At 39.2% G+C, this 15,089-nt stretch overlaps 1 protein-coding gene across 1 annotated transcript; it reads left to right on the forward strand.

Moving 5' to 3' along the window:
- The first annotated feature begins 666 nt into the window (after nt 1–666).
- LOC140943580 (peroxinectin A-like) lies at nt 667–14,044 on the forward strand. Its single transcript, XM_073392684.1, has 13 exons — nt 667–875; nt 2,381–2,609; nt 2,992–3,048; nt 3,261–3,356; nt 3,944–4,014; nt 5,061–5,220; nt 6,883–7,053; nt 8,491–8,672; nt 9,365–9,548; nt 10,097–10,235; nt 11,245–11,395; nt 11,796–11,868; nt 13,536–14,044. The coding sequence occupies exons 1-13, from the start codon at nt 748–750 to the stop codon at nt 13,893–13,895; spliced, it is 2,001 nt and encodes a 666-aa protein (XP_073248785.1). The 5' UTR covers nt 667–747; the 3' UTR covers nt 13,896–14,044.
- Nucleotides 14,045–15,089: the final 1,045 nt, after the last annotated feature.

Raw genomic sequence — 15,089 nt, forward strand, 5'->3', positions numbered from 1 at the left:
TGTAATCATTTTGACAATAGCCTATGACTAATCATTGTTTTTTTCTGCCCGCAAATTTTCCTATAAATAAGTTGAAAAGACACACTAAATATCTAAAAAGATGTTTAAGTTAACATAATTAGGCATGTCTGACATGTTTGGGCTTTTATACATTGAGTGGGTTGGCGGTACTTTAAAAACTAGCTTAGCGTAGAGTTACTTTTGAAAAGCGATAGCGTACAATGTTTAAGGTCGGTACGACGCCATACGGTTGTTCTTGAAAAACACGAATTAGTCCAGGGCACACGTCTAAGGTCATATTTACCGACAAAACAACAGACAGATTTGGTAAATCGTTCATTAAAAAGAAAAACAGTTGCTAATTTTTTATTGCGGTGTCAAAACCGGTGCCGCAAGCAGGAGTTTTTGTGGATACAATAGAAAATAATATCTTAATCTATCATTCACGCTAGGCGGTTTTGCCATGCTACAACTTTATTAAAACTTAAAAATAGTGCCATTGTCATTGATGCATGGATGATGCCTTCGTTTCAAAACTGTACTAAGCAGCTTCAATTGATAGGTTTTTAATAACCTTCAAACAAAAGGGAGTGTCGTGAAAGCAATAGAAGAACTTAACACTGAAACACCAAAGTAAGCGATCAGGTACTCTCTTTATAAAAGTAGGTGCAAGCTTCTGACCCGTTTGAAAGTATTCTAACTGAATGTTTTCTCTATGCTTAGGAAGGTACAGATCTTTGCAGTTTGATGGCTTTCAAAAGAGCAATTGCTGTTTCCTTGTGGATTCTTGCAATTCAGTCTTTTACTGATCTGATTGCAAGTGAATGCCAAGGTGGTAGAATGGTCGGACCCGTGCCCACAGTTACAAATGAAAGGTATATGTTAATCGATATAATAACTATACCGCCGGTTCTTGAACCGTCCAGATTATTTTAAGCCAAACAACAGCACTGACGATCTAGCAAATGTTTGTTTTCAAACTTTTCCATCCGATTTGTGCCAAATCCGATGCCTTCCTTATACTCAAACTTTGAGTCTAAATTGGAGCATTCCGGCCAACAAAACAGCCAAGCCAACTAAACGACGTTTAACTGAAAAACCAAAAAAAAAGAGCGATAGACAACTTGAAAGGACTGCTAGATTCTAAAAAGGCTCAAAACGTCTTGTAAGTTAGATCATCCGTTATATAAGCATGCAAGCAAATCATCGACAATGATTTCAACCAGCTTTTAAACTTGTTCTCACCCTTAGTTTTGGTGCCGGTGAATCATGTTGTAGAGAAAAAAATTGTAGTCCTGATTTCACCTTTTGAGACTCCAAGAAGTATCTATTAAGCAATATAACCGCTGTATTTTTATACTTTGAAAACAAACGAATACTTCAAAAGTTTTTTATGTAACGAAATGCAACAGCATTCTGCTGAAGGAAGAAATATGAGGTTTCTTCCTTATTGCAACTTTTGCCGGACAACAAAAACAAGGAATTCTACAATGCAACATTAACATATGCAAAGGAATGTGCTGCTCTGTGGTTTTAATTTGGATGAAAGGTTTCATTCGCAAGCATTTGTCTTGTACAGAGGTGTTATAACAGCAGATTTTAGCAAATGAAATATCTATTTCCTAACAATTTTACACATTATTTGAGGAACAAATAATGGGAAAAGCACAAATAAACAATACAACAGGTGTAGTAAAAATCACAAAAAGGGACAAACTAATTAAAAACAGATCATTGTTTTGAAAAGAATTGATATTTGTGGGCAATTGCAAACGAATTGTTCAGTCTCCGATCGGTTTCGTTTGACACAGCATCACGATCTACACGGCACATAATTAAACTCATTCTCTCACTCTGTGAACTGTGCGTTTGTTAAAATAACACTTGTCAAACGCAAATAAATTGATCATTTTTGAGGCATGATTGAAATGTTTTAAGCATTTTTGACTTTATTAGAAGACCTCTAGTTGCTTCTCTTGTACAACAATAAAAAAATCCACAACAATGATACGAAACGTCGAGGTAACTTTATGCCTAAAGTTAGTTGAAACAAACATTTAGTTTAAATTACTTTTTCGGCCCATACACACTGTGAGAGAGAGTTGAGAACTGTCTTAGAGTTCAGTTCAGAGGACAGAAATGTTAAAGCTGGATGCAAATCAAAAAATTGGACATTGAGTGAAGTTCTTTGATATGGTTGATGTTAATATCCAGTTAACTGCAACACGAATTTACCCAAAAAGGCAATTCAACAACTGCTTTTAATTTCCTTTTGAAATTCATCTTTACTCGTCAGGAAAAAACATAGTGAATGAAAAAAAAATACTGACATATTGTCCGAGAATCAGTGTTCAAGCTAAACTTCAATACTCTCTACTAGGCGTTTAGAGGGCACCTCGAACAATAAAGATCACGTGCGATGGGGTGCGGCTGAAGAGGACCTGGTACGTGATGCACCGTCAATGTACGCTGACGGCATCGCTTTGCCTGCGGGCGCTTGTACGCCTGAACAGAAGCAAAATGGGAATTGCAGATATATGGACGCAGTTAATGGGTTTGGATCTAATAGACCTTCACCGCGAAAAATCAGCAATGAGCTCTTCCAGCAGGTAGGCTATACTCGGATTTGGGTTAATGACGATATACGAGGGGTTTTAATTCCTGCATTCGGAACTTTCAACTTAAATAACTAACGACTTTACTTATACTAATCTCCTTCTAGGCTTCGGCATTTCGAGGGAACTTTGTGGGAATTTTGGATACATTGTTGTGTATTAAAAGAATAAAAATATATAATTCCAAGCTATTGTATTGGCAAGGTGATGTAAATATATGGAATGGTCTCCCTTGGGAACGGCTTTACATTGAAACTACGCTTATGCCATATTTGAAGGATTTTGGAAAGCTAACTGAAGACGTAGAATTTGCATTTTTCCTTTATAATATCCTACTGCAAAGCCCAATAAATATTTTTTTACTGTTTTATTGCAGCTCGACTCAAAGATTAGTGCTCGCCGCCTCAGTGACTTAAGCCCCAATTTTGGGCAGGTAATAAAACTTTTTTTGCTCAATCGCTTGTTTATATAGGTTGGTTATTTCAAGCAGTTGTTCTTTCGAAAAGCATTCATCTTATCTTTGTTTAACTGTTACAAGCATGGTTTTGTTTGATCCGCTGTTGTTTGGTATTGTGTCAGGAATGACTATGTATAATTTTGTCCTTTTAAACTGTGTAAACTAACACGATCTGCCATCCAACGCAGTTCCTAGCGCATGACACGGATTTGTCTGGTCCTATGTCTGGAGATACGTTTACAGAAGTTTTAAGCGATGTATGGCTTCCCATTGAAGTTCCTAAGGTCAGTTGTAACGTTTTGAAGGACTTGCATCCTTGTATCAAACAGGTTTCCGGCCTAATGCACTTCCCCGTATAAACGCCCTCCCCGGAATAAGTACATCAACCCCTCTACCAAACTAGCAGCTAAGTACCCCACCTTACACTCTCCTTACCCCTCCTTTTAACTCTCTGGGGTGAAGATATCTTTCACAAGGAATGGCCTCATAGCCTCAGTCGTTCTTGCCTTACTTCATCTTTTACTAAACCGGCATCAGAAAAGTAGATTCTTTTAAAATTAAGTCAGTTCCAGTTATCTCCGTATGAATGCTACTATAGCTGGCCTCGATTAACTAAATAGGCAAGGTGCATAAACTGAGAAAATGCTTTAGCTTAACGTACTTTCTTTGATAGTATTCCCAATCTTGTACGGATTTTGAACTCTGAAGCAAATGGCATCGATATCAAATCGCCTGTTAATTTGACAAAGAGATATCAACAAATATTTAGTTGACCAGGCAAGCCGAGCATTGACTAAACCACTTCTTGGTCGCAAAGTTGATGTTGTTTTTTTAATTATTATTATATTATTTTTAATTATTATTCTGGTAGGGAGACATTCACTTTGATCGACAGAACAAAGGAGACATTTATCTGCCATTCATTCGCACAACTTTCAACAGGTTTGAGAATTGGATCGACATTTTAAATTAAATAAATAAATTAACTGAATAGTTTTGCTTGACGAAAAAATGTTATGTGATCCTGTGTTCTCTGCAAAACGACGTCGGCCGGGACTGGATTCCAGATTTCACATTTCTTGAGCTACGTATTCCGGATTCCTAAACCCAGGATTCCGGATCCCATAAGCAAAAATTTTCCCGATTCCGGATTGTACAAGCAAAAATTTTCCTCAATTCTGGATTGTACAAGCAAAAATTTTCCTCGATTACGGATTGTACAAGCAAAAATTTTCCCGATTCCGGATTGTACAAGCAAAAATTTCCTGGATTTCGGAATCCGAATTCCCTTTCATGGGGCAAATGACTTGTTGACCTGTTATTTCAAAGTTTGAAAAATGGATTTAGTCTATATCGACTCCAGCAGTGGCTCAGTTGAGTCACAAAAAATGACACACATATCATTTGTACTCATGTCGTTTAACCGGGATCATTTTAAGCGTAAGTGGCGTGACAAGGTCACCGACTCGTGCACCCACAACTAGTCCGCCTTGACAATTTTTTTTTAAACAAAATCGTTGTCGTCGTCAAAAAAAGTGATTTTATTCAAAAAATAAACTAGATAGTTGGAAAATTTTATAAAAGTACTTTATTTTATAAAAGTACTTTATACACTGGCAATGATAAAAGTTAATACCTCCACTGTAAAGGACGACTTAATAGGGTTTACTAAGAGAAAGGAATCAAAAACTTCATCATCATCATCATCGTCATTACAGAAACCAGAGCAACACCATATATGGAATCATTACCATCAATCTTCATTGTCGTTCTCGCAGTTTCCATGACTAAAATCTTAATTCATCTTAATCACATGTATGTCAGTCGACTTTCTCCAAAGATCTCATTACCTTTTCTTGTTCATTGCTATCTTCTGTTGTTTCCATCGATTATCGTCGTCATCACCATCACTGATCATATCATGGAATGATATGTTCATTATTGAGTGTGTACCAATGACCTAATAAATCTGTTTTTCCTCTTCCTAGATGTACTGGCCGTAGAACTAACACCCCAAGGGAACAAGTGAACAAACTATCCTCGTACATCGATGGTTCTGTCGTGTACGGTGAATCGGAAGAAAGAAACAGGGTGCTACGAGAATTTAAAGACGGAAAAATGAAAGTTGGATTTGCTGATCTTCTACCAGTAAGTTACAGACTGAAATTAGGCATCAGTGAATTTATAGCGTAAGGTTAAAATTTGGTATCATTTATTTTGTTTAGGACCGACATAGAAATCACATCGTTTTAGGTTGGAAAAACAATTAAGAGAAGTTTAATGCATCATATCAGCTTTTAGCTATGCAGTCCTAAACACGCCGCAGATTCAAACCATCTTTGGAGAGAATTCACTGTAATCAAACCTACATGTGCGACGACCAAATTCCCATAAGCTTTGAACATGATTAATCCAAAACACCAAAATGTCCTCGGTCAAAGCTTCATATTTAAGCTGGCTCGTAAAGGACCATCTCTCGTAAGCGACTGAGACCACTTGTGGGAACTACACATATTGTTACTTAGAAATTGCATGCAATAAACTAGTAATAGTTGACTCTACGGCTGCTCCGGCTCTGTATGTTCTCAATCAATTCTTAGTCTTAGTGTAGCTCTTTGAAAAATACTGATTCTTATTGAAGATTTTCCCACATTCAATACAACAGGTGAAATAAAAACAGGAAACGCAAGGTTCCATACACTGATTCAGGTCGATTTACACTGTTTTGATAAAAAAAATTCTCCGGTTCGAGAATATTTGTTCTAAACCACAAAAAAAGATTTGATAAGAAGTGATTAATTTTAGCTATTTCTCTTTCATTTTGTACATACAGTCGATTTAATTAGCCGGGAAGTAAGCCTTAAAAACCAGTTCACGCTTGCGCGTTCTAGTAATACTTGAAAGAAAAAAACTTTATCATAAAAAGGACATCTGCGAGCAGGGAATACGTTAGCACAGAATTTACTTGTCGGCGAATTTCTGTAATCGTCCATCGTTCTTCTTCTGATAAGCTAGCAATTGATTCACTGGTTTGCATAGGGACTACTTGCTTGTCTGTGGACGGAGTCTTATTCCCGCAGAGAGATCTGTGTCTGGCAAATCGTTTCCAATAAAAGATTAGTTTATGATAAAACTCGTGTCTGGCAAACTCTCCAAGTGTTTATACAGTTATACGCCCCCTTATAACTTTATATTCACTTCACGACTGTCTTTTGGTCCATAACTTTCAAAACAGCTGCTCCTCAGAATGTCACTTAACACACGTAACGCAAAATTCGAAATATGACTGTACTATAAGTGTCACAAAATCAACCTAAACGGTCCCTTCGGGTATTTTCTGTTTGACGTCATCCTAACCACTTCATACATGTACTTGCGAGTGAACAATAAAAACGTCATCATTACCTAAAGATTCATTGCGGCCCCTGATCAAGCAAATCGAGATTTTTTCTGGTGTACTGACTGCATATTGCAACTGTAAGTACTTTTCTATATATACGCGCGAGATACTAGGATGCCTCCTCGGGGCAAATATCTTACAAAAAGTAGATGTGCCCAGTTCTCTTCTCGTTAATTAGAGACCTTTGTGACTCGACCTCCGTGGGCAACCCCTTCCCATAAGCGACCATCAAGTCTTGACATTTTAAGTGGTCGCTTAACTGAGGGTAGATTGTACTTGCATGTACAGTAGAACCTCGATATAACGAAGGGCGAAGGGACTGGCAAAATTTGTTCACTATAACGGGGTTTCGTTATATTGAGGTTCCACCTTATCTCAAAAAAGAAACATTTATTTGTGTCTCATAACAGGACAACACACAAGCGTTACCGAATGACAATCCAGTTGGCCGAGATGCCAGCCTTCTGCTCGCTGCTGGGGACAAACGAGCCAATGAACAGCCCGGTTTGATAGCGCTTCATACTCTGTTTGTACGAGAACACAACCGACTATGTGATGAATACAAAAACACTAATCCTCAGGTACAGTGTTTAGTTCATCTCTAAGGAGAGTTAAAGGCAATGTTTCCTTGCACTGAACAACAAATAGAATTGTTATACTTCCCCTTGAGATATTATCTTTTAATATAAGTCTTGGTATTATTATTGTCATGGAAACGGGGAAGGGAGGCCTGGGATTTTTTATTGGGCACCTTATAGCAACTCCACCGCCATGTTGAAAAACGAGAAAACCCTGGGAACGAGATTGATCTGTGGCATGCTTTGTGATGACTTAGCAACCGGGCATTCCACCAAAGAAGTCGTTTATTCGCTTTAGTTTGCTCACTTTGAAAGGTACCTGTTACTGTAAACAATTTTGATTAGTCGCATTTTATTGTATTTCAATTCGAGGGCTTATGAGTCTAGTGTTTCTACACCCATTACACTTCAGTTAACTCGCGTTATGATTATGTTGGCTTAGCAAACTACCGCCGTGGCAACCTGAATTTCAGCCGTCTTTTTGCAGCTTTTTGAAATTCAGGCTGAAATTAGTCGTGTACAAAAGACTTTGGTAAAAGGGAAGTAATATTCGTAATTATCTGTAATTTCAGGATACCTTTACACAATAGTGCTACATTTTGACAAATGCTTTGCACCTCCCCCCCCCCCCCCCCCCCCGCCCCCTCCTATACACTGCAAGTTTGAAACTCAGGAAGACTTGTGAACAGACGGGTTGAATGCTGTATATGAAGTAAGGGGGGGAGGGGCTGGACACGTGTTGTTTAAAAAAGCGCCACACACGTAAGTTTGTCCCCAGAATGATTGTAGTTCGGTCGGCACAACACCTGATAATGTCATAGTACAGACATATTAATGGAGGTTCGGAGGAGCAGAAATTTAAGAATCGTAGGAGAGGTTTCTGACCTTAAATAATCATCTGCTTATCGTTTAAAACAATGATTGGACACCTTGAACGTTTTCAATCCCAGAGTCAAAACTATTATTTGTGCCTGTGGCATTTGATGAAAAACGCCAGAGCAGTTATTTCGTTCCCGCACGTGTTACACAAAGATCTGAGCCGGTGGATGAAATCATAAGGTTTGATGACATAAGTTAGGCTATGCTACTGAATATTATGTTCCTGTGCTTCTGTTTATACTACAGTAGGAATCCCCCTCTTACTTTTGTCTCTAAATGCTTAAGCTAAAGAGAGCAGTTCTGATCATGAGAGTGTATGAACGGACCCATTTTAACACTTTCATATGATATTTCGTAGTAGCTGGATAAGGTGTTTTTTCGTCTGTAGCTTAAATCCTACAAGTGTGTTCGTTGCGGTCTCTAATGTAGTTAATTAGTCAATATTTAGCTAAGTAATTCAGATGTTTCCTGTTTTCTGTGCATTTATCTTGTTAATTTTAGAATAAATAAGGTTAAAGATGAGTAAACCAATAAAAGTGTTCAAACTGATTACGTTTCCAGGCCACTGACGAGCAAATATTTCAGGCTGCGCGTCGTCTGGTAGCGGCTGAGATCCAGGCCATCACGTTCCGCGAGTACTTACCTTCGTTGTTGGGGGGCACCAAGCACATCCCTTCTTATCAGGGGTACAATAACACCATAAACGTTGGTATGAGCAATATGATGTCAACAGCTGCTTTCAGGTAACTCACGTTTCACAGGGGTTCTGATGTACTAAATTTCGTCATGTTCAAACGAGTCTTGCCCCATGACTGGCGTTTTAACCAGGAGCAGGCTTCCGTTTTCGCGTAAAACGATGTGAATCATCCCGTAACAGATAACGAATGATCCGCCCATAACGGATAACATATGTAACGTAACGGATGTCCTGGGAGTAGACAAGTTTGTAAAAAAATTAATATCGTTCTTCTGTGAAGAACCGTAAACGAATAAGTGGAATCTCGGTCTACCGAAGTGCCAAGGGACTGGAGAAACGAGACGAGACGCGAAGAGAGTTATAAAGAGCGGTACTGCCTCAGTTCAGAGCTGTACATAGCACCAGAAACAAATGAACAGGCAAACAAACCTGGTTAAAACTACTGTACACATAAATTTTATCCTCGCTGGTCTGTTTCGAATTCATCTTTAGCTATCTCGCGGTCACGTGTTGTGATTCATTCGTTATATCGAGGTATATTTTATGTTTGCTTTTCTGGGTTTTGCTCGTTATAACCGGTGGGGATTTAGTTAAATCGAGGTTCGTTGTATAGAGGTTCGGTTCCATACATTTTATTGTAATTTTGGCCGGCTGACGAAAATCTTTCGTTATACCAAGGACTTCGTTATATATAGAGGTTCGTTAAATCGAGACTCCATTGTATCTGTTTTGCGTTAGGTTCGGCCACAGTCAGGTCAACACTCACTTGTGGAGGTATGAAGAGGATGGTACGATGTCTCCGTATGGAAACGTTGCTCTGAGAGACGTTTACTTTTCTCCTGAAAGACTGAAGAGGGAGGGAGGACTGGACCCTCTGCTTAGAGGAGCAGTCAGGCAAGCAGCTCAAGAAGTCGATCTTAAGGTTTGTTGTGGCAAACGTTTTGACACCCAAATCTATGTACCAATAATCTGGGTAAAGAGAGAATAGTTTCTCATGTCTGGGTAAATTCTGGCAAAACATGAAAGGATAAAAAGTAGAAGAACGGACTTGGAAAATTTCTCTGAAGCCCAAATGGAATATCTTCCTGAAGGCCTTTTAATTTATCTACTTTCAATTGATTATTTCTCTTAATATAACTAGAAATCATGGCTGGCATAGATGGCACTTTTTGTCCAGTTAATACCCATGATCATGGCAGTGCATGACCACCTAATTAATCAAATTTAGCGGACGTCTGGGAAAACAGACTTTTGTTCCTAAAAAAAAGCCAAATGAAATTCACGTACCCCACCTCTTCCCCCGTCGGTCGCGCCACCTTTCTCGGCCAATAAAATTGCAATTAAACCAATTAACTTAAACTTCCGCTACGGGATTTCCACGCTTCGCAAAACCAACTACATAATATACTTTAAATCTGCTTTTTTTCTTGTGGTTTACCAACATTTGAGGCGTTTTTCTTAACTCAATAGATGGTGGACGACATGAGGAATGCCCTGTTTTCATCTGGTCGTGGGGTTGGTTCAGACCTGGCATCTAGGAACATACAGCGTGGAAGAGATCATGGTTTGCCTGACTACAACACCGTTAGAAAAGCTCTCGGTCTAAAAGGTAGGACAAGTAACTGGTTATAGAGGCCCAATATTTGTATGGGATGTGAGCAGTGTTTATCTTACAGTGAAACCTTGATATACCGAAGGGCCAAGGGACTGGCAAACTTTGTTCGTTATAACGAGGTTTCGTTATATCGAGGTTCTTACAACTGTATTACTAGGGGGAAAGAAAATCGTTCGTTATACCGAGGACTTCGCCATATAGAAGTTTGTTATATCGAGGTTTCACTTGATCCATTTCTAGCCATTTTAGAGCATCGAGTAGAATAGTCCGTGGGCCAGCGAGTGAAACCCTTCCCACCCCCTCTCCTGGGGAATTTTGCAGACATATACCATTTGAAAGCTTAGGGCAAGGAGATTCCAAATGAGGTTGTTTGCAGTTGTTAAGTTGCTGGACGTGACTGTACGGTGTCTTTTTCTTTCTGGAGCGAAATACCACAGGGTACCCACGCCATCGGTTTTAAAGAAAAATTATCAAAAAATAAAGCAATGAATAAAGCAACGTGAACCTAACTTTGTCATCTCTGCAGAAATTTGCATGTGGGCACCGTATATAAGCACTAAACGAGGTACTGCGCACGTCATAAATTTTAATAGGACAAAACCAAATACTGTCTTGTGAATTTTATGGTATTTCTTTTTCTTTGCGCTTTGTTTTTCGAAGTGACATTTTTCTGTTTTGTATGAGAAAAATACAGTTTTACCCATAATTTGATTTGTTGCCCGTGTGCATCTCATGATTCTTTGCTGTGCCATATTTTCATATCCGTCCGTTTCTGATAGTAAAGGTGAGTTCCTAGTTGAATTTTTCACACCAGAACGCCCCCATTAGGTTAGAAAGCTGTTGGATAGACTATCTATGCTTACAGAAGGTATTTCAATGGTAAATTCAAGGTTAGTTAACGTTTCGTTAATAATATTCAACCATAATTAATAGCAAGAACGAACCAGGGCCACATTTGTGGGAGGCGAGTACTCTTATCACTGTTTTTTTTTTTTCCTTTAAGGCCTTACCAGTTTTTCAGAGATCACAAAAGATTCTGACGTTGCGTCAAAAATGAAAGACGCCTATCAGGATATAAACAATATTGACTTATGGGTAGGAGGCTTGGCCGAGGACCATGAAGAGGGAAGCGAACTGGGACCAACTTTTAGAACGTGAGTAAAAGCAAATAAAAATTTGTTCTAAGACTCCGCACACATTTGATTTTGAGAATTACAGGTGACGATGAACAAAAACAACAAAACATACCCAAAAAACTCTAAATGCACCTACTCTTCACTGACTGATACGAAAAATGCCATAATTAAAAACGCATTGTTAACTTCGACTGAAGTGAAGCAAAATGAGAGAAGTTAAAGGCATCAAGAAACAACACGCCCTCGCTTTGGGACTCAATTTGTCCGGAAGATATAAACCCAGCCCAGGCAATATTTTATGTATGAGGTACTGTATTGTTAATGGAATGGAATGTAGTGACAATGACAGTTTGAGGGCGATACTGATTTGCAGTTGAAGAGACAGGCCTAAGTCATCTCCTATTTTCTTTTTCTTCAGAATTATGGTGCGTAATTTTCTGAGAATTAGAGACGGTGACAGGTTCTGGTATGAACGTTATCTTTCAACGGAGGTACTGAACGCGTCAATATTATTATAGCATAGAGTTTTAACTATTAATGCATCAAGGGCTTTCATCTAGTTATTTCGTGGGCTCCAGGAATCTAATTGTCAAAAATTTATCGAAGATGCGAATACTTCATTCAGATTTTCTAATTTATAACACTCAGCCGGTATTTTCAAAATGCGATGGAAAAATAATTTATATTATCATTCGAAGCAAATTTTTCTTTCTTTTCATTGGCCGAGAGCCCACCACGTGACCTGCAAATAACTGCCTACAAATAATGGTCTGCTCATGTGCAATGCCGTCCAACAGTGTTTGGCTGCAAATAAAATTCTGCGCATGCGTAAAGGAAACCGTGCTTTTCTCCTTCTTGCGATCGCTCTTACGTGAAAATGGCAGATCGCTCCGCTTCCCAAGGATATTCATTAAAAAACAAACTCGGTGATCGAATGATAAAACAATTATTGAACTGGGTTATAGCAAAATATCGTGATTTGTCAGTGTCTCGCAGATCAATTATTTGCCGAAGCCGAATAATTGATCTGCTCGCCACAGACAAATCACAATATTTTGCTCAACCTCGTCCAATAATTGTTAATTGTGATTAAGAGTCTTTGTTACAGCAGTTTAACAAACCCTTTGTAACTTTGTCAAGTGAAATTGGTCATGTGCCGGCTAATGATGGTAAAGAGCACGCGACAAACTTTCCGTGTGAAGAAGGAGCCCTGAAATGAGGTCGAATCTCTATGACCCTCTTTTGTCTTTTTTATCTTATTCGAAGCCCCTTATGTTGCAGGTTTCAAACATCACAAACACCTTTAATTACTATGTTGACTGCGAGCAGTCTCTCTTTTTCTTTAGATTTAGTGAGTGCACGCAGGCGTGAGCGTCTGGCGCCTTCAGTCAAGGGCGTGGTCATTTGCGTGTCTCGCGCGTTTTGCTCGACGGTCTAAGAAAAAAGAGAGACTGCTTGTAGTCTATTAATAACAGAATGGGGTATTAGAGTACAACACTGAGAAGTGCGTGTAGGGGAACAGGGGAACATTGAACCTAAACACTCGTGGGAACATTCGTGGGAACAAGGGAACAGGAACACCTTCATCCTTGTGATCCGGCATTTTCATGGTTGCGTTGTTCGTGGTAAGCCAACTGCGTCGCTAGATTCTTATCGTTTTTCAGTAAGGCGACGGCAGCCGTCATGTTGGAAAACGACAAGATCTTGGCGACGAGGTTGGTAGCCTCTACCGCGGTCACACAACTAAATCAGGTCTTTCGTTGAATTGAGTGTGATTTCCTTTACCTTTTAGTGGAAACATTGGCAAGGACGTATAAAATTATTAGTCAAAGTAACAGTTTTTCAGTTTTCTCAAAATACAATGATATTGAGTTTCTTTTCGTAGAAAACACTTCTCGCCCGAGTAAAACTATGTTAGCAAAATGGCGCCGTCAATAACAAGAGTTTCAGTTTACAAACCCCTAGAACTTTTTTTAACAAACTATGAAATAGTATATTTATCAGAGACCATAACAACTTTAGCGTCGAAGTACTTTACTTAGCTTTTACAGTTTTGTTCTCTCGTTTGAACACAGCGAAAAACTAGCCTAATGTAACGCTTCTGTGGACACCATCAAATGACAAACCTAAAAAATAAATCTTTTGATCTAATCAACAGGAAATCGACAAGGTCAATTCCATGACGTTAGGCAAAATAATCCGCATGAACACTGGATTCAAAACTGCACCAGATAATGTGTTCTTCTCCACGCAGCACTGCGCAGGCGTGAAAGATTTCCAGTGTGTGCCAAAAACTGAAACGACGTCAGTGACGGAGGCCACAAGTAACGCTACAAGGAATGCTTTGATAGCGATAAGCGTTGTCTTATTTGTGGTGGTGGTTGTACTTGTGACTGTCTTGGTATGGTTGTGGTACCGTTCACGACAAAAAACTACGAAGGTCATCCCGATAAAGAAGACAGGAGTAGACAACAAAGCGTTTGTTAATGAAGAAGTTGGTGTTTATGATCTTTCCTGATTATTTACAACAGCAAACACGGCTAAGAATTAAGTAGGGTACCCAAGAATTAAAGTGCCACGAGGAGACAATGGAGTTTGAATTGCAAATACTAACTCACGATACTAGACATTGCACAAAACTTAAATAGTCCGAGACTACAGCCGGCATATTTCGCGACGCCAGCCACCACTGGTTTCCCCGCGAAATGACGTCAGACAAACGAAAGTAGAAATTCTATAGAGCGTTTTTCACATGACGTCACGGCAGCAATATTGGTGTTCCAAAACAATGAAACGGCGGCCATGTTGGTGTGCCAAGAAAATCCTCTGGGAGTTGAACTCTTTTCTTATGTAAACGCTTTCTTTTGTCCCAAAAAATTTGCATAGACGCTGGCCACGTGAGTGAAAATGCTCTATACTGATGACGCGTCACTACCCAGATCTGGGTAGCGCTTTTGATTGGTTGAACATTTGCTTCATTCAATTTGAAGCACAAACGAGCGAGATCTGGGTATTGACGCGTCATCAGTATGAAATCTCTACGTTCGTTTCTCTGACGTAGTCATTTCGCGGAGAAACCAGTGGTGCAGTCCCGAAATGTTGGCTGTTTTCTTAAATAAACCAAATACTCACTAAAATGTAAATAGTAGGGACAACATGAGAACTCTCGTAACGTGGAGGCTGTAAGAACACTGCAAAAACCCTGTACGATCAAGCTCGCTTAACTTGGGATCAAAAAAGATCCTAATCAGTGAGAGTGAATAAAGGTACAGTAATTCACTTGGATCATATGTATGGACTGTTTACTAATGGTTATAGGGCTGAGTGGAGTCCAATTCGGTCTGAAATCATACGCCTAGTGACTAACAAAATCGAACGACCGCGTGGAGGCAGTCCGATTTGTTTCATCACGAGTATGATTACAGACCGATTGGACGACACGAAGTTGGGTTATCAGTTGATCATAAAAATAACAATATTTGTGATAAGTTCGGCTTTTTTTAAAATGAACAGAAAGAAATTCCGAGAACTTTTTGCTGACAATGAAAGACAAAAACCATTCAAGTGCGCGCCTGGGATGGCGCGTACTGTCCAATTACTTACGCATGGCGTACTGTCCTATTACACCCTCTTATTAGTGCTGAAATCAGGACAGTTGATAGCCAATCAGATTTGAGAATTTTGTTATAGCTGTGATAACATAAAGGGGCTA

The sequence above is a fragment of the Porites lutea genome, chromosome 7 (assembly GCF_958299795.1).
Source record: "Porites lutea chromosome 7, jaPorLute2.1, whole genome shotgun sequence".
Classification (NCBI taxonomy): Eukaryota; Metazoa; Cnidaria; class Anthozoa; order Scleractinia; family Poritidae; genus Porites; species Porites lutea.

Bases quoted from the DNA above. Each gene is read 5' to 3' on its own strand.
- LOC140943580 (XM_073392684.1), top strand. From the start codon at position 748: ATGGCTTTCAAAAGAGCAATTGCTGTTTCCTTGTGGATTCTTGCAATT. The intron at 2,610-2,991 runs GTAGGCTATACT...GTTTTATTGCAG, and splicing joins GCAATGAGCTCTTCCAGCAG to CTCGACTCAAAGATTAGTGC. The intron at 3,357-3,943 runs GTCAGTTGTAAC...TTATTCTGGTAG, and splicing joins TTCCCATTGAAGTTCCTAAG to GGAGACATTCACTTTGATCG.